This window comes from Delphinapterus leucas, chromosome 8, assembly GCF_059928025.1.
Source record: "Delphinapterus leucas isolate spDelLeu-1000000601 "Yukka" chromosome 8, BTC_Dleu_Yukka2, whole genome shotgun sequence".
NCBI classification, from domain to species: domain Eukaryota; kingdom Metazoa; phylum Chordata; class Mammalia; order Artiodactyla; family Monodontidae; genus Delphinapterus; species Delphinapterus leucas.
In genome coordinates, this window is record NC_143136.1 from 73,142,453 (window position 1) to 73,161,840 (window position 19,388).

Genomic DNA, 19,388 nt, shown 5'->3' on the forward strand with positions numbered 1-19,388 from the left:
CAATCTAGGTATAAAGTCGCATTCCTTGCCTCAACACCTTGTCTCCCGATTTATTGGCCTGTCGTGCAGCGAGCAGAATGAGCTTGGACTCCGTAACAAGTTGTCAGGAGACCTTCAGGATGACGGAGGAGTAAGACGTGGAGATCACCTTCCTCCCCACAAATACATCAGAAATACATCTACATGTGGAACAGCTCCTACAGAACACCTACTGAATGCTGGCAGAAGACCACAGACCTCCCAAAAGGCAAGAAACTTCCCACATACCTGGGTAGGGCAAAAGAAGAAAGGAAAAACAGAGACAAAAGAATAGGGACGGGACCTGCACCAGTGGGAGGGAGCTGTGAAGGAGGAAAGGTTTCCACACACTAGAAGCCCCTTCGCGGGCAGAGACTGCAGGTGGCGGAGGGGGAAAGCTTCGGAGCCGTGGAGGAGAGCGCAGCAACAGGGGTGCGGAAGGCAAAGCGGAGAGATTCCCACACAGAGGATCAGGGCCGACCAGCACTCACCTGCCTGAGAGGCTTGTCTGCTCTCCCCTCTGGGGCGGGTGGGGACTGGGAGCTGAGGCTCAGGCTTCGGAGGTCATATCCCAGGGAGAGGACTGGGGTTGGCTGCGTGAACACAGCCTGAAGGGGCTAGTGTGTCACAGCTAGCCGGGAAGGAGTCCGGGAAAAAGTCTGGAACTGCCTAAAAGGCAAGAGACTTTTTCTTGCCACTTTGTTTTGTGGTACGCAAGGAGAGGGGATTCAGAGCGCCACCTAAATGAGCTCCAGAGACGGGTGCGAACCACAGCTATCAGCGAGGACACCAGAGATGGGGATGAGGCGCTAAGGCTGCTGCTGCAGCCACCAAGAAGCCTGTGTGCAAGCACAGGTCACTATCCACACCTCCCCTCCTGGGAACCTATGCAGCCTGCCACTGCCAGGGTCCTGTGATCCAGGGACAACTTCCCCGGGAGAACACATGGCGCACCTCAGCCTGGTGCAATGTCATGCCAGCCTCTGTCATCACAGGTTCGCCCCGCATTCCGTACCCCTCCCTCCCCCCCGGCCTGAGTGAGCCAGAGCCCCCTAATCAGCTGCGACTTTAACCCCATCCTGTCTGGGCAGGAATAGATACCCTCAGGTGACCTACATTCAAAGGCAGGGCCAATCCAAAGCTGAACCCAAGGAGCTGTGTGAACAAAGAAGAGAGAGGGAAATCTCTCCCAGCAACCTCAGGAGCAGCAGATTAAATCTCCACAATCAACTTGATGTACCCTGCAACTGTGGAATACCTGAATAGACAACAAATCATCCCAAAATTGAGACGGTGGACTTTGGGAGCAACCATAGACTTGGGGTTTGCTGTATGCGACTGACTGGTTTCTGCTTTTATGTTTATCTTAGTTTACTATTTAGAGTTTATTATCATTGGTAGATTCTTTTTATTGATTTAGTTGCTCTCTTCCCTTTTTTTTTTTAATATATAGATGTATATATTTTTTTCCTTTTTCTCTTTTTGCGAGTGTGTATTTGTATGCTTCCTAGGGTGATTTTGTCCGTATAGCTTTGCTTTTGCCATTTGTCCTAGTGTTCTGTCTGTCCGTTTTTTTTTCTTGTTGTTTCTTTTTTAGTATAGTTTTTAGCGCTTGTTATCTTTGGTGCATTTGTTTTTTGGTTTGGCTGCTCTCTTCTTTCTTTCTTTTTTTTACTTTTAATTTATTTTATTTTTAATAATTTTCTTATTTTTTATTTTAATAACTATTTCTTTTTATTTTATTTTTTTCTTTCTTTCTTTCGTTTATTCTCCCTTTTCTTCTGAGCCATGTGGCTGACAGTATCTTGGTGCTCTGGCTGGGTTTCAGGCCTGTGCCTCTGAGGTGGAAGAGCCGAGTTCAGGGCATTGGTCCACCAGAGACCTCCTGGCTCCATGTAATATCAAATGGTGAAAGCTCTCCCAAGATCTCCATCTCAACGCTAAGACCCAGCTCCCCTCAATGATCAGCAAGCTCCAGTGCTCGACACCCCACGCCAAACAACTAGCAAGACAGGAACACAACCCAACCCATTAGCAGAGAGGCCACCCAAAATCATAATAAGGTCACAGACACCCCAAAACACACCACCAGACATGGTCCTGCCCACCAGAAAGACAAGATCCAGCCTCATCCACCAGAACACAGGCACTAGTCCCCTCCATCCGGAAGCCCACACAACCCACTGTACCAAACTTAGCCACTGGGGGTAGACAGCAAAAACAACGGGAACTATGAACCTGCAGCCTGTGAAAAGTAGACCCCAAACACAGTAAGTTAAGCAAAATGAGAAGACAGAGAAACACACAGCAGATGAAGGAGCAAGGTAAAAACCCACCAGACCAAACAAATGAAGAGGAAATAGGCAGCCTACCTGAAAAGAATTCAGAGTAATGATAGTAAAATAATCCAAAATCTTGGAAATAGAATGGAGAAAATACAAGAAATGTTTAACAAGGACCTAGAGTAACTAAAGAACAAACAAAAAATGATGAACAACAAAATAAATGAAATTAAAAATTCTCTAGAAGGAATTAGTAGCAGAGTAACTGAGGCAGAAGAACGGATAAGTGACCTGGAAAATAAAATAGTGGAAATAACTACTGCAGAGCAGAATAAAGAAAAAAGAATGAAAACAATTGAGGATAGTCTTGGAGACATCTGGGACAACATTAAATGCACCAACATTCGAATTATAGGGGTCCCAGAAAAAGAGAAAAAGAAAGGGATGAGAAAATATTTGAAGAGATTATAGTTGAAAACTTCCCTAATATGGGAAAGGAAATAGTTAAACAAGTCTAGGAAGCACAGAGAGTCCCATACAGGATAAATCCAAGGAGAAACACGCCAAGACACATATTAATCAAACTATCCACAATTAAATACAAAGGAAATATATTAAAAGCAGCAAGGGAAAAACGACAAATAACATACACGGTAATTCCCATAAGATTAACAGCTGATCTTTCAGCAGAAACTCTGCAAGCCAGAAGGGACTGGCAGGACATATTTAAAGTGATGAAAAGAAAAAACCTACAACCAAGATTACTCTACCCAGCAAAGATCTCATTCAGATTAGACGGAGAAATTAAAACCGTTACAGACAAGCAAAAGCTAAGAATTCAGCACCAAAAACGCAGCTTTACAACACATGCTAAAGGAACTTCTCTAGGCAGGAAATACAAGAGAAGGAAAAGACCTACAATAACAAACCCAAACCAATAAGAAAATGGTAATAGGAACATACATATTGATAGTTACCTTAAATGTAAATGGATTAAATGCTCCAGCCAAAAGACATAGACTGGCAGAATGGATACAAAAACAAGATGCGTATATATGCTGTCTACAAGACACCCACTTCAGACCTAGGTACACATACAGACTGAAAGTGAGGGGATGGAAAAAGATATTCCATGTAAATGGAAATCAAAAGAAAGCTGGAGTAGCACTTCTTATATCAGACAAAATAGACTTTAAAATAAAGACTATTAGAAGAGACAAAGAAGGACACTACATAATGATCAAGGGATCAATCCAAGAAGAAGATATAACAATTTTAAATATTTATGCACCCAAAATAGGAGCACCTAGATATATAAGACAAATGCTAACAGCCATAAAAGGGGAAATCAACAGTAACACAATCATAGTAGGGGACTTTAACAGCCCACTTTCACCAATGGACAGATCATCCAAAATGAAAATAAATAAGGAAACACAAGCTTTAAATGATACATTAAACAAGATGGACTTAATTGATATTTATAGGACATTCCATCCAAAAACAACAGAACACACTTTCTTCTCAAGGGCTCATGGAACATTCTCCAGGATAGATCATATCCTGGGTCACAAATCAGACCTTGGTAAATTTAAGAAAATTGGAATCGTATCAAGTATCTTTCAACCACAATGCTATGAGACTAGATATCAATTACAGTAAAAAAAATCTGTAAAAAATACAAACACATGGAGGCTAAACAATACACTACTTAATAACCAAGAGATCACTGAAGAAATCAAAAAATACCTAGAAACAAATGACAGTGAATACTTGATGACCCAAAACCTATGGGATGCAGCAAAAGCAGTTCTAAGAGGGAAGTTTATAGCAATACAATCCTACCTCAAGAAACATGAAACATCTCAAATAAAGAACCTAACCTTACACCTAAAGCAATTAGGAAAAGAAGAACAAACCAAAAAAAAAAAAAAAAAAAAACCCAAAGTTCGCAGAAGGAAAGAAATCATAATGATCAGATCAGAAATAAATGAAAAAGAAATGAAGGACACAATAGCAAACATCAATAAAACTAAAAGCTGCTTATTTGAGAAGATAAAGAAAATTGATAAACCATTAGCCAGACTCATCAAGAAAAAAGGGAGAAGACTCAAATCAACAGAATTAGAAATGAAAAAGGAAGAGTAACAACTGACACTGCAGAAATACAAAGGATCAGGAGAGATTACTACAAGCAACTCTATGCCAATAAATTGGACAACCTGGAAGAAATGGACAAATTCTTAGAAAAGCTCAACCTTCAGAGACTGAACCAGGAAGAAATAGAAAATATAAACAAACCAATCACAAGCACTGAAATTGAGACTGTGATTAAAAATATTCCAATGAACAAAGCCCAGGAACAGATGGCTTCACAGGAGAATTCTATCAAACATTTAGAGAAGAGCTAATACTTATCCTTTTCAAACTCTTCCAAACTATAGCAGAGGGAGGAACACTCCCAAAGTCATTCTACAAGGTCACCATCACCCTGATACCAAAACCAGACAAAGATGTCACAGAGAAAGAAAACTATAGGCCAATATCACTGATGAACATAGATGCAAAAGTCCTCAACAAAATACTAGCAAGCAGAATCCATCAGCACATTAAAAGGATCATATACCATGATCAAGTGGTGTGTATCCCAAGAATGCAAGGATTCTTCAATATATGCAAGTCAGTCAATGTGATACACCATATTAACAAACTGAAGGATAAAAACCATATGATCATCTTAATAGATGCAGAAAAAGCTTTTGACAAAATTCAACACCCATTTATCATAAAAACCCTTCAGAAAGTAGGCATAGAGGGAACTTTCTTCAACATAATAAAGGCCATATATGACAAGGCCATATATGACAAACCCACAGCCAACATCGTTCTCAATGGTGAAGAACTGAAACCATTTCCACTAAGATCAGGAGGAACAAGACAAGGTTGTCCACTCTCACCACTATTATTCAACATAGTTTTGGAAGTTTTAGCCCCAGCAATCAGAGAAGAAAAAGAAATAAAAGGAATCCAAATTGCAAAAGAAGTAAAGCTGTCATTGTTTGCAGATGACATGGTACTATACATAGAGAATCCTAAAGATGCTACGAGAAAATTACTAGAGCTAATCAATGAATTTGGTAAAGTAGCAGGATCCAAAATTAATGTACAGAAATCTCTTGCATTCCTATACACTAATGATGAAAAATCTGAAAGAGAAATTAAGGAAACACTCGCATTTACCACTGCAACAAAAAGAATAAAATACCTAGGAATAAACCTACCTAAGGAGACAAAAGACCTGTATGCAGAAAACTCTAAGACACTGATGAAAGAAATGAAAGATGATCCAAACAGATGGAGAGATATACCATGCTCTTGGTTTGGAAGAATGAACACTGTGAAAATGACTATAGTACCCAAAGCAATCTACAGATTCAATGCAATCCCTATCAAACTACCAATGGCATTTTTCACAGAACCAGAACAAAAAACTTTACAATTTGTATGGAAACACAGAAGACCCTGAATAGCCAAAGCAATGTTGAGAAAGAAAAATGGAGCTGGAGGAATCAGACTCCTGGACTTCAGATTATACTACAAAGCTACAGTAATCAAGACAGTATGGTACTGGCACAAAAACAGAAATATAGATCTGTGGAATAGGATAGAAAGCCCAGAGATAAACCTACGCACATATGGTCACCTTAATTTTGATAAAGGAGGCAAGAATATACAATGTAGAAAAGACAGCCTCTTCAATAAGTGGTGCTGGGAAAACTGGACAGCTACATGTAAAAGAATGAAATTATAACACTCCCTTACACCATACACAAAAATAAACTCAAAATGGATTAAAGACCTAAATGTAAGACCAGACACTATCAAACTCTTAGAGGAAAACATAGGCAGAACACCCTATGACATAAATCACAGCAAGATCCTTTTGACCCACCTCCTAGAGAAATGGAAATAAAAGCAAAAATAAACAAATGTGACCTAATGAAACTTAAAAGGTTTTGCACAGCGAAGGAAACCATAAACAGGAGGAAAAGAAAACCTCCAAATGGGAGAATATATTTGCAAATGAAGCAACTGACCAAGGTTTAATCTCTAAAATATACAAGCAGGTCATGCAGCTCAATATCAAACAAACAAAAAATCCAATCCAAAAATGAGCAGAAGATCTAAATCGACATTTCGCCAAAGAAGATATACAGATTTCCAACAAACACATGAAAGGATGCTCAACATCTCTAATCATTAGAGAAATGCAAATCAAAAGTACAATGAGGTATCATCTCACACCATTGAGAATGGCCATGACCAGAAAATCTACAAACAGTAAATGCTGGAGAGGTTGTGGAGAAAAGGGAACCCTCTTGCACTGTTGGTGGGAATATAAATTGATACAGCCACTATGGAGAACAGTATGGAGGTTCCTTAAAAAACTACAAATAGAACTACCATATGACCCAGCAATCTCACTACTGGGCATATACCCTGAGAATACTATACTTCAAAAAGAGTCATGTACCACAATGTTCATTGCAGCTCTATTTACAATATCCAGGACATGTAAACAACCTAAGTGTCCATTGACAGATGAATGGATAAAGAAGATGTGACACATATATACTGTGGAATATTACTCGGCCGTAAAAGGAAACGAAATTGAGTTATTTGTAGTGAGGTGGATGGACCTAGAGTCTGTCATACAGAATGAAGTAAGTCAGAAAGAGAAAATCAAATACTGTATACTAACACATATATATGGAATCTAAAAAAAAAAAAAAAAATGGTTTTGAGGAACCTAGGGGCAGAACAGGAATAAAGCCACAGACGTTGAGAATGGACTTGAGGACACGGGGAGGCAGAAGGGTAAGCTGGGACAAAGTGAGAGAGTGGTATGGATATATATACACTATGAAATGTAAAATCGATAGCTAGTGGGAAGAAGCTGCATAGCAAACGGAGATCAGCTTGGTGCTTTGTGACCACCTAGAGGGGTGAGATAGGGAAGGTGGGAAGGAGACACAAGAGGGAGGAGATATGGGGATATATGTATATGTATAGCTGATTCACTTTGTTATAAAGCAGAGACTGCCACACTGTTGTAAAACAATTATACTCCAATAAATATGTTAAAAAAATTCGTCAATCCAGAAATAAATGGACAACTTTATTTGAGCCATCCTGAAGATTATTACCTGGAGACAGTCGTTCAGAAAGGTCTGAGGGCTGTTCCACCAGTTAGATGTCAAAGCACAGTTATATAAGGGTCTGAGACAAAGGGTTATAAGTCAAATGACAGATTACACAATCCAGATCTGTGCTTACAAAGCTAATAGTCGGTCATCATAACCCATTAAAAGATTAAGGAGAAAGGTGATGTCCTGAGGAGGTCTGGTTAATGCAGATGCACAGTACTCTCTACAAGGGAGGGAAGAGGGCCAAGCAGGCAGATGAAAGTTTTGTTTAAATTTTTTTTGTCTTGCCGTCAGATATAAATTTTATTTCATCAAGGTCATAGTTAAGTTTGAACCATATAGTGTTGGGGAAGAAGAATTTTCCTCTACCGTTCTAGGTTCTTCTGGTTGTTCTAATAATTAAATTGACATGAGACAGATTAACAGGGGAAAATCACACTAAAGTTTAATAGCTTGTATACATGGGCGTGTCCCAGGAAAACTGAGTAAGTCGCCAAAATGACCAAAGCCCTTACCTTAAATACCAGAGGGAACTGCAAGTGGGAAGGCCTTGAAGCAGAATGAACTTGGAATGTTTAAGAAATAGAAAGACAAGTGTGGTTGGAAAGTGCGAATGAGATGAGGGTAGAGAGATGATCAAAGGCAAGATCACCCAGGGCCTTATAGGCCATTTAAAGAAGTTTGGATACTATCTTAAAGGGTATGGGTACAATTGAAGGGATTCAACAAGGTCAGCTTAGAGTTTTTAAGAGGTTACTTGGGCTGCTGTTTGGAGAATGCACTGTAACGGTACAAAGTAGAATGCCTCTGTCATCCAGGCAGGAGGTGATGGGGGCTTGAGGCAATGCAGGTGGACAGATTAGATGTGCAAAATCTTCCAGAGTGAAAAAGAATCTTAATGGATAGGATATGGGTATGAGTAGAAGGCAGATGGTATGAGGATTGTCAATATTATCAAAAGCTTAAAACAAGAGACCCTATAGAAATTACACACTGAGGTTTATCCCTATATTCCTAAAGCTGGTGAGCAATCTCCGTGATTCTTGGTAACTTGGCAGAGTTTCTGAAAATCATGGACTTGTGTGACTTTTTCTTCCATTTAAGAAGATTTAGGTTACTGCAAAGGCCACTAGACATGATCAGTTCAACCTAGTAGATATGGAACGAAAATGTATGAAAAATGTGTTCTGTTATTTAAAGAACCACTTGACTAGTATCTTGCCCTGGGGGTGCCATAAAAAGATGTCAGTTCAGTTTGGTGCTCCTCAGGTTGGGTTCTTAGGAAGGAGATGCTGAGGCAGAGTTTGGAGTGCTAGATATTTATCAGGGATCCATACCTGTGAAAGGAAGAAGGGAGAAGCAAGATTGGGCAAATAAAAAAACTCAATTTCAATGCATGTCCAACAAAGTGTGGGTCAACCCCGAAGGGAGCTCTGGAGCAAATATTGCCCATCAGAGTGACCTGCATTAAGCCCAAACTGCTGGTTCTTTACATCCTTGCCTCACTCTGTCATTGGGTATAGGCCACCCCAGGAATGGTGTGCCTTTGGGCGAGGCTGTTCTCTGCAGCTGAGTCCAACCCTGAAGCTGGTGACAGGTACGCATCAAGTGCTTTCTAGAAGTGGATTGCACATCCCCATATCCACCACAAGTACTGCATTGCTGAAGAGAAGTAATAAGTAATTTGCCTAGCTGCTTTATTCTTTAATTTAGGTATTTCTTTCCTCTCGAGAACTCAAGATAAAACATACACAATTTTTGAATCACAAAATATTTACCAGTCACTGGGACAATCCAAGAGAGGGTAACTAAGAGATAAGAGATTGGTTGGAGAAACCAAGATCAGGAAAAGCACAGAGAGAAAAAACTAATGGAAGGAGGCTTCTAGGAGCAAAGAGAAACAAATTTTAATAAAATACATGGAGTTATGGCATCCGGTCCTGGACCTTATTTCAAAAATCACTACAATGAACATATCTTTAAAAGAGTTTTTTAAATTACATTGTAAAATGTTATTAGCTCTCTTTTGTTTCCTTGACAGATATGGAAAACATGGATAAAAGAGACCGACCATTCATGACAGTTCAGAAAAATGATACCTCAGGTATTTTTTCTACTTCTAAGCCTGTTTTATGATTTATGGTGGATTATTGGTGATATAAAATTGGAATGTTGATTTTCAAAAGTTTAATAATGGAAGGTTCATTTTTTGGTCACATTGAAGATTTCTCCAGTTCCCTTACAATAGTCAGGCCAACCATTCTTTCCTGTGCTTGTCCTTAAATCGTTTGGGAGCTTCTTGCAGTCATGTGATCCATGATATACTTAATAAATCTTAATTGCCTTACATCGCACAGCTGAATTTTTCACATCATTGAGGCAATGATGCTTGAATTACCCAAATTTTTATACTTCATGCTACTTGGCCTTAGAGTATCCTCTACCTATATTTTACTTTATCAAAATAGTTAGTATCAAACTAAACTAGAACTTTTTATATGCTTGGATGGAGAATGGCTGCCCAAACATTTTGTATCATTTTAATCTTATCTGGCCTATTAAATTTTTTAGGTTTCAGTTTCAACCTTTTTTCGTATTTAATTGAAATCAATTTTTCTAAGTTAAAAATGCAGCTATGACTTTAAAAATTCTATTTACTTAATTTGATTCATAAGAATGTGATACTTAAATATTCACAGTTGATGACTAACACATTTTAAATAAAAAGAATGGTCACACTTTGTAACTTGACAATATAATTTTCTAAAATTCTCAATGTACTAACTTAAATGGAAGTATTCCTTTTATGCCCTTTTAGAAGTAATTTTATGCAAGGAATATAGTGGTAATATTTTTTAAATTTCCAGAAATTGAGGTTCAAATATACTACAAATATTGCAATATTATTACTTCTCATATTTGCTTTAAAATCTTTAAAAATAAGACCTGCAGTCAACATGTTGCCATAACTCTATTTTGACTTCCAATAACATAATACTATTTCTTTGTCATTTTCTGTTTTTGATGAAAAACAGATAATCTGGTATTTCGTATGAAGAACGAAATGAGAAGCACCAAGTATAAACCAGTAGACTATCAACAATTGCATGCATTAACCAAAGCAAAAAAATTAGCTTCTGCCTCTACAGAGCTAAAGGTTAGAAGTTGTGTGTGTGTGTGTGTGTGTGTGTGTGTTTTCTAGTTTTGGAAAATTGAATTGCTAGAAAGTAAAATGGTAGTTACAATGAAATGTGAAAATGAATAACATTCTAAATAGTTTTTAGAATCTTCCAACTATTGGTAATAGTGAATAGCAACATTTTTTTTTCCTATTTCTTTATTTTTTTGGTTGTGTTGGGTCTTCGTTGCTGCATGTGCACTTTATTTGTGGCGAGCGGGGGCTACTCTTTGTTGCGGTGCACGGGCTTCTCATTGCGGTGGCTTCTCTTGTTGTGGAACACAGGCTCTAGGCGCACGGGCTTCAGTAGTTGCAGCACACAGGCTCAGTAGCTGTGCCTTGAGGGCTCAGTAGTTGTGACTTCTGGGCTCTAGAGCGCAGGATCAGTAGTTGTGGCGCACGGGCTTAGTTGCTCCACGGCATGTGGGATCTTCCTGGACCAGGGCACAAACTCGTGTCCCCCTGCACTGGCAGGCAGATTCTTAACCACTGCGCCACCAGGGAAGCCCTGTGAATAGCAACATTTATTGAATGCTCTCAGACACTGTGCTATGTGGTCTACATGCATTACTCATTTAATGTTCTTAACAACCCCATGAGGCCTGAATTCAACTTTATTTTTAGAAAGATAGCTATCTCATTAATTTTCAACAATTTCTAACATAATCTAAAAAAAATTAAAATTGCTAGTAAGTGCTAGCCATGGATTATCATCTAATTTAAAGCTCCTTCTGCAACACCATACAAAGTATGCCCCCAGGTGCCTCTCTTTTCTCGAATTCCCTTTTTGCCCTGATCTAAGAAGAGGTGAGCCTCGACTAGATTTGAAAGAGGTTTATGTGCAAGTGATTGTGCACAGTATTTTAGGACCATGGATGGGTTTAGGATTATTCAGGCAGTATGTTTCCCTCTTATGCAAATAATAGAGTACATTATAAACAGCATTTTCATTGCTTGGTTAAATTAAAAAATCTGGTTTAGCAAAGCAACATATTAAGCAATTTACAAGCTTTCATGTGTATTTAATATTTTTGTGTTATATTAGTTTTACATAGCTTTTTATTGTTAATGTCTTTTTAAAAAGGCAACTCTCACGATTTCAAGGCACATTTGATACCCTATTCTGGGGAAATTACCATATATTCATGAGCTATGTCTCCTCAAACTAAGGAGACCACTTAAAAAGTAGGGCACTATTTGTTTGTTTCAGATATAGCTTTAAAATAATTTAATGTTATTCAAAGAAATTTTATGGCAAAATCACTTACATAACTATCATCCTAATAAAACTATTTTCATATTTCTGACTTCTGTACTGATCTGTTGTATATATACCATCTATACACATATGTATTGATACATATAATAAATACTTATTATGTGCCTTGAATATATAATGGTGAACAATATATAACACCTACCCTCATGGGGTGTACTATTTGCAGGAGAGAGGGAGGAGAGAAGCCAGTGTTTATCAAATAAGCCCTGAAATAAAATTATATTAAATATAAACTCCAATAAAAAAGGCTGTCTGGTGTATAATAACAGGACTTGATCCTAATTGGGTGGGAAGGCTTTTCCAAGGAAGTGACATTGTAATTGGAATCTCAAGGACAATAAGAATTAGCCAAACAAAAACAGGAGTGATGAGTACTCCAAATAGAAAAAGATGCATACCTTATCACATTCCAGTTTTTGGATATTTAGGTTGTATCCAAGTTTGTGATATTGGAAATCATGTTTCCGTAAATATCTTCATGCATAGACACTTTATGTGGATAAATTCCCGTAATTGGGATGTCTGAGCCAAAAAGTATGAATGTTTTTTAGTTCTCTCCCAAAGTACTGTTGTAGTAAAGTTGCCACTACAAACGTTTTTGTCTGCACCCTTTTCAGTATTGGAATGTGTACAGTTGACTCTTGAGCAATGTGAGGGTTAGGGGTGCTGACCATCTATTGGAAGAAAATCTGTGTATAATTTATAGTTAGCCCTCCTAGTCAGCCCTCTGAATCCAAGGTTGCTCTATATCTATGGCTCTACATCCTCAGATTTAACCAGCTGCAGATTGTGTGATACTGTAGTATTTAGTGAAAAAAATGCACGTATAAGTGGACCCATGCAGTTCAAACCTGTGTTGTTCAAGGTTGACTGTACATATATGTTCATATATATATTCCAAATATTATCTATATAACTGTTCATCCATCTGTCTGTCCATCTGTCCATCCATCTATTCCTCTATCCAGATGCACATTTTGGATGAATGGGGAATCGTTGAATGTTAAAATCAATATTTGGTCAAAGTGAATTTCTCTTTGATGATAGGATTTCTATCAAAGAGTAAACATATTTAAAATTTTAAATTATTAATGTGGTTTTTTGAGTTTGACATTAAGTTCAGGGACAATAATTTCTTAGCACTGTCAGCTAACTATAGTGCTTCTCCGGTCACTGTGTTATACATTTATGAGAGTAAATGGATGATCACTCTCAACTGACATTTTAGATAACATCAATAACCTTTTTGTTCACAGAATATCATTCATGAAGAAGCTTTTTAGTTATATATTTTCTAGAAATAACTTGGTACCTGGGATTCATAGCTTGACAAATCTCAAAAAAATCTCTTGCCATCAACTACTGAAAATGGTTCACATTCTGTAGCAATCATTTTGACAAGCTTTTTTGCTTCCATTTTTAGTCTCCATCGATTCATAATAATAAATAATTTTCCTTTTAAAGCATTTTTGTAATATCCGTTGTTTTGAATTTGGTCAGTGAGAACAAAATGTGTCCTGGATACCTCATCATTTTCAAACAGTCTTCTTTCCTTTATACAATCTTCATTTTTTATTATATCTAGTTTAAGGAAGATTTATTGGGAATGTCATTTTCATGATTTTTGGACTCTTCCCTTCTCATTTAATTTAGAGATATCAACTTGACATTTTGCTTTTAATTTTTTCTTGTAAGATGTGAACAATTCTCAAATAGGGCTTTTTCTTGAAAGATACATGGCTTAAATGGAATTAGATAACTGAAAATTAAATACAATTCTTAAAATTTATTTTGTTTAATGTTATGAATGCTAATACATCAAACAGCCTACATCAACTGGAATTATGATAATATTGTCTCTGTTATCCTTTCTTATATTATTGTTTAACATTTTATGAAATATGTGTTGACTGAAGAATATTTTATTCTTAATGTTACATAGTTAACACATTCTCTTTTAATATTTGTATTATCAGTCAACTCCCAATTTTTTTTTACTAATTAAATATGCCCATTTTTTTGCACATGAAATTAACAGCTTTAACAATCATTATTACTACGACAGTTTACTGTGACAATATTAAATGTAAACATACTCAAGCTGAATGATAGAATGTTAACATTTAAAGCACATAAGAAGGACTTCCCTGGTTGCGCAGTGGTTAAGAACCTGCCTGCCAATGCAGGGGAGACGGGTTCGATCCCTGGTCTGGGAAGATCCCACATGCCACGGAGCAAATAAGCCCGTGCGCCACAGCTACTGAGCCCGCGTGCCACAACTACTGAAGCCCATGCGCCTAGAGCCCATGCTTCACAACTAGAGAAGTCACTGCAATGAGATGCCCGTGCACTGCAACGAAGAGTAGCCTCCATTTGCTGCAACTAGAGAAAGCCCGTGCACAGCAACGAAGACACAACGCGGCCAAAAATTAATTAATTAATTAATTTTTTAAAAAGCACATAAGATTTTTGCTTCAAGTTACATCTAGAATGCTTAGCTATATTTGAAAACAAATTAACAGTATTTTTAATTAAAAATAAATTAGGAAGTCTTGCCTGATTCGTTTGACTGGTATTGTTATACTGATTAGATGTGATAGTGACCTATATAATTGCTGTGTTATTGATCATGCACAAATTCCAGGATGCCAGATGAGACACTGATGTGCACATTGAGTAATCTAGTCTTTCAAAGGCTGAGACTGAACCTGAAGCCAAATAGTAGATGTGGGCTGAAAATTGAGACCAATTTTTGGTACATTATATGTTAACTGTTCATTCCCAGTTAAGTACAAAAGAGATCTTTACAATTATTTTTATTTGAATTTCTTTGCTTAGCAAGAATGAATATTTCTTGTCCAACTCAAGTAATCCATCTACTAATTCTTTTTTTAAAACACTATATTATGGAAAATTGCAAAAATATGCAAAATTGGAGTGAATGGTATCATTAATCTCCACGTAACATTATCCAGCTTCAACTATGAACAACTCTTGGCCGTTATTTCTTCTGTACTCCCACCTACGACTTCCCTCTGCACCAGATTATTTTGAAATTTCAGACATCATAATATTCACCATAAATATTTCAGCAGTATCTCTAAAAGATTAGGGCTATAAAACCCCAAACCCTACAATACCATTACTATTAAGATGTTCATGATTTCTTAATAATTTCAAATAATCAGTGTTAAATTTCCCTGATTGTCTCCAAATTTTTTTCTTAAAGTTTATTCAAATTAGTATCTAAATAATATCCATATATTACAATTGATTTTAATTTTTTAGGTTTCCTCCTCCATCCTCTTGTATCCTTTTTTTTAATATAAATTTATTTTATTTTATTTATGTATTTTTGGCTGCGTTGGGTCTTCGTTGCTGTGCACAGACTTTCTCTAGTTGTGGTGAGCTGGGGCTACTCTTTGTTGCAGTGCACGGGCTTCTCATTTCAGTGGCTTCTCTTGTTGCAAAGCACGGGCTCTAGGTGCCTGGGCTTCAGTAGTTGTGGTGCAGGGAATTAGTTGCTTCGCACCATGTGGGATCTCCCCGGACCAGGGCTCGAACCCATGTCCCTGGCATTGGCAGGCAGATTCTTAACCACTGTGCCACCAGGGAAGCCCCATCCCCTTGTATTCTTATAATTTAATTTTTGAAGAAATTGTAGTGTTTATCCTTTATAGTTTCTTACAGTCTGGATTTTGCTGATTACATCCTGGTGGTGTCATTAAACATATTTTCCTATCTCTTGTATTTCCAGTAATTGGTAGTTATATCTGGAGACTTGATCAGATTCAAGTTCAATTTATTTTGGTAAGAACACTTATTGACAGAATCTCTGCACTTGTTTTTTTCTATTATAAATTGTGCTGCAGTGAATAGCTTTGTTCACCTATCTTTTTATACTTGGGCCAATACAGTTTTCAGGTAGATTTCTATAGGTAAGATTGCTTGGTCAAAGGATAAATCCATATGAAACTCCAAATTCCCTTCTACGGGGGGTTGCATCATTTTGTATTCCCACTAGCAACATAAGAGAGAGAACATGTTTTCCCATAGCCTCACACAGTGTTTTGTTAAATATTTGAGTTTTCGCCAACCTGATAGATGAGGAATTGCATCTTAGTATCGTTTTTAAAAATTTTTTATTTCTTCAGTTCTGTATTGAGTTATAACTCACATATAGTGAAGTACACAAATCTAAAGTGTACATATCAATGAATTTTGACATAGGTACATGTAACCAACACTTAAATTGTCCACTAATTACTGTTGTTTATATCTAAAGATGGATCATCTGGCCCAAAGGGCTTTCACGGTATTTCAGGGTACCTATTTAGGGTTTTATTATCTTGGCTCATCACAATAAACTACTTTCGAATGTATTACTTTTGTAAATTTTAATTCATCAGCATTTTGCATAAATCATCATCCACCTAAAATATTGCTTTCAAATGGCTTATTGCTCAGCAAAATGAATTGGAATCCCCTAGAAATTACTGTATTGAAAAAGACACAATTTTAAATCTTCTTGTTTGTTTAAAAACTTTATTTTTAAAAAAAAATTTGGCCGAAGATAGAAGTAGAGTCAATGAGTGAATTTACAAAAAACTCAGGATGTTCTGCAAAATATTCGAAGTGTCTAGTGAAAAACTGTAGCTTTATTTTCACTTTTATAGTCTACTTAATTGGCCTTTCCCTGGGACCAAAGGCAGTAGCATTGATTTTTTTTTTTAATTATAGAAATGTGTCTACATCTTTCACCAATGTGTTTTAATTTTTTTGTACAGTATGGACCAAATATGTCAAAGAAATCTAATTTTAAAAGTTGTGCCTGCTGCAACAAACTTCAGAGACTATAGATGGTAAATAGTTGGAATGAGTTTTAGGCATTCTTCAAGCAAACACAAGTGTCTGATTTTAGAAACACTACATATATACTTTTATTTTTTCTGCGAAATAGAGAGATGGCTGTATGTTTTCCTGCAATGTCCTGTTCTGATTTATTTATTTAATAAATTTATTTTATTTATTTACTTGTGGCTTCATTGGGTCTTCATTGCTGTGTGTGGGCTTTCTCTAGTTGTGGCGAGCCTGGGCTACTCTTCGTTGCAGTGCGTGTGCTTCTCACTGTGGTGGCTTCTCTTGTTGCAGAGCACGGACTCTAGGCACACGGGCTTCAGTAGTTGTGTCACGTGGGCTCAGTAGTTGTGGCTTGCGGGCTCTAGAGCACAAGCCACAGGAGTTGTGGCGCAGGGACTTAGTTGCTCCACGGCATGTGGGATCTTCCCGGACCAGGGATCGAACCCATGTCCCCTGCAATGGCAGGCGGATTCTTAACCACTGCACCACCAGGGATGTCCCTCCTGTTCTGATTTAAATGTACTTTTCTCCTAAATTTCATAATTGTAGCACTCTTAAGAAAAGATTTGACTTTGCCTTTGTGTTTTTTGTGTGTTTGTTTTGCGGTACGTGGGCCTCTCACTGCTGTGGCCTCTCCCGTCGCGGAGCACAGGCTCCGGACGCGCAGGCTCAGCGGCCATGGCTCACGGGCCCAGCCGCTCTGCGGCATGTGGGATCTTCCCGGACCGGGGCACGAACCCGTGTCCCCTGCATCGGCAGGCAGACTCTCAACCACTGTGCCACCAGGGAAGCCCCAACTTTGTGTTTTTTTAAGTAATGTTTGGGTTATTTTGTTTTCTTATACCCCTAATTTTGAATCAGTAACCAGAACAGTGGAAAGATAAACTCAAGGTTATGGTAATCAGTGAATGACAGCTAGAAATAGCATGCATTATAGTCGTTTTAGAACTTTTCTTCTGAAGTTTTTATATCTTCAGTATGGATCTGTTAAGCCTTTCAGGGTACTAAGTATTCTAGTAACAGGGAAAATATAAAATATGCATATTTCATCAAGTTTCTGATTTCAGATTAACACTTTTATAGATGTTTAAAAGTATTAATATGAAATACACAAGTTCAGCATGTACATGTCAGTCAGAGTCTAACCACTTAAGGATTTAGAATAGAGGGGTCTTTAATGCAGGAAATGGTTACACAGGTGATAGAGCTGAGAAGCCAGAGGACTGTGAACCAACACAGGGATTAGAACAGAAGTGAGTCATTGCCTTGCCTGGGTTGAAGGGACATTTAGAAAAAGCAAGGTTGTAGTACATCCCATAGGCTGAGGTTACCCAGAGATAGTTAGAACCATAATAGAAATGTCAAGAAATGTTGGTGCAATGGAGAAGATGCAGATGCTTGTGGAGACCCCTCTGGGAGAGAGAAGGCAGGAGAAGTGAGTAATCCTTTGGCTTCTCCCTTCCTCCCTCCCTCCCTCCAATCTCCCACTACCAATGTCTCCCTTTGGCTGAACCCAGCTGGAAGGCAGTTGCTAGGGGTGTCTGAGAAACGCAGGCTGCTCTCTGATGTGGAGCAGATGAGGAAAATGGCCAAGAATGGATCTTAAGGTAAACAGACCCAGGCCTGACATATCTTATCAACACAAACCCAAAAGCATTTTTTAAAAGTCATAAAATTCGGGAAAAATTTAAATTTAGTTGAAAATTTGGGTTTCAATGCTACCTGATTTTTCACTGTTTCCTTGTTTAGTACCTTCAAATAAAGATTTGCCTGAAATTTAAAATTTAAGTTTTAATTTAAAATTTTATTTACAAAGTCATGGAGTTGAAAGATTAAAATTGTATATACAGTTCAAGGTCACATTTCTAGTAGATACTGAAGCTGAGACTAAAGCCAGGCCTCCTAATAACTTATCCAATGACCTTTTCCCATCCAGTGGTGAAGGATCACATAAAACCAATCTGGGGCTTCCCTGGTGGTGCAGTGGTTGAGAGTCCGCCTGCCGATGCAGGGGACACGCGTTCGTGCCCCGGTCCGGGAAGATCCCACAAGCCGCGGAGCGGCTGGGCCCGTGAGCCATGGCCGCTGAGCCTGCGCGTCCGGAGCCTGTGCTCCGCAACGGGAAAGGCCACAACAGTGAGAGGCTCGCATACCGCAAAAAAAAAAAAACAAAAAAAACCCAATCTGAACACTGAGGTTCTATGTGATTCTGCTGTTTATGAGTTTGATGGTCTTGACCAAGTCTTTTAACCTCTCTGAACTTCACTGTCCTCATCTGTAACATGGGAGTAACGATGCCTATGATGCCTGGCAGGGAAGATGTGTAAAAAGGCAAGAAAATATATGGAATACTCTTGCAGATTTTCTGGGGCTAAGTGAATTAAGGTGTTATTTATTGTATGTATGGAAAATAGAATTACTTCACCTTTAGAAAGGTGCTAATGTTAGAAAATGCACGAATAGGATTGAAAAAGAATAAGTATTTAACTTAGAAATTACAGATTAAACATTTTTATTGTGGAAAACACTTAAAAGACATGGAAATTGCTCCTCTTTTGTTCCTT

General features: G+C 38.0%; 1 protein-coding gene across 1 annotated transcript in view; it reads left to right on the top strand.

The window, feature by feature from the left end:
* Positions 1 to 19,388, top strand: part of CCDC148 (coiled-coil domain containing 148) — a 268,876-nt gene that overhangs the window by 87,152 nt on the left and 162,336 nt on the right. The window contains exons 2-3 of the mRNA XM_022569774.2: positions 9,549 to 9,611; positions 10,543 to 10,664. Coding sequence (XP_022425482.1) covers positions 9,549 to 9,611; positions 10,543 to 10,664 — 185 coding nt within the window. The remainder of the gene's footprint in view (positions 1 to 9,548; positions 9,612 to 10,542; positions 10,665 to 19,388) is intronic.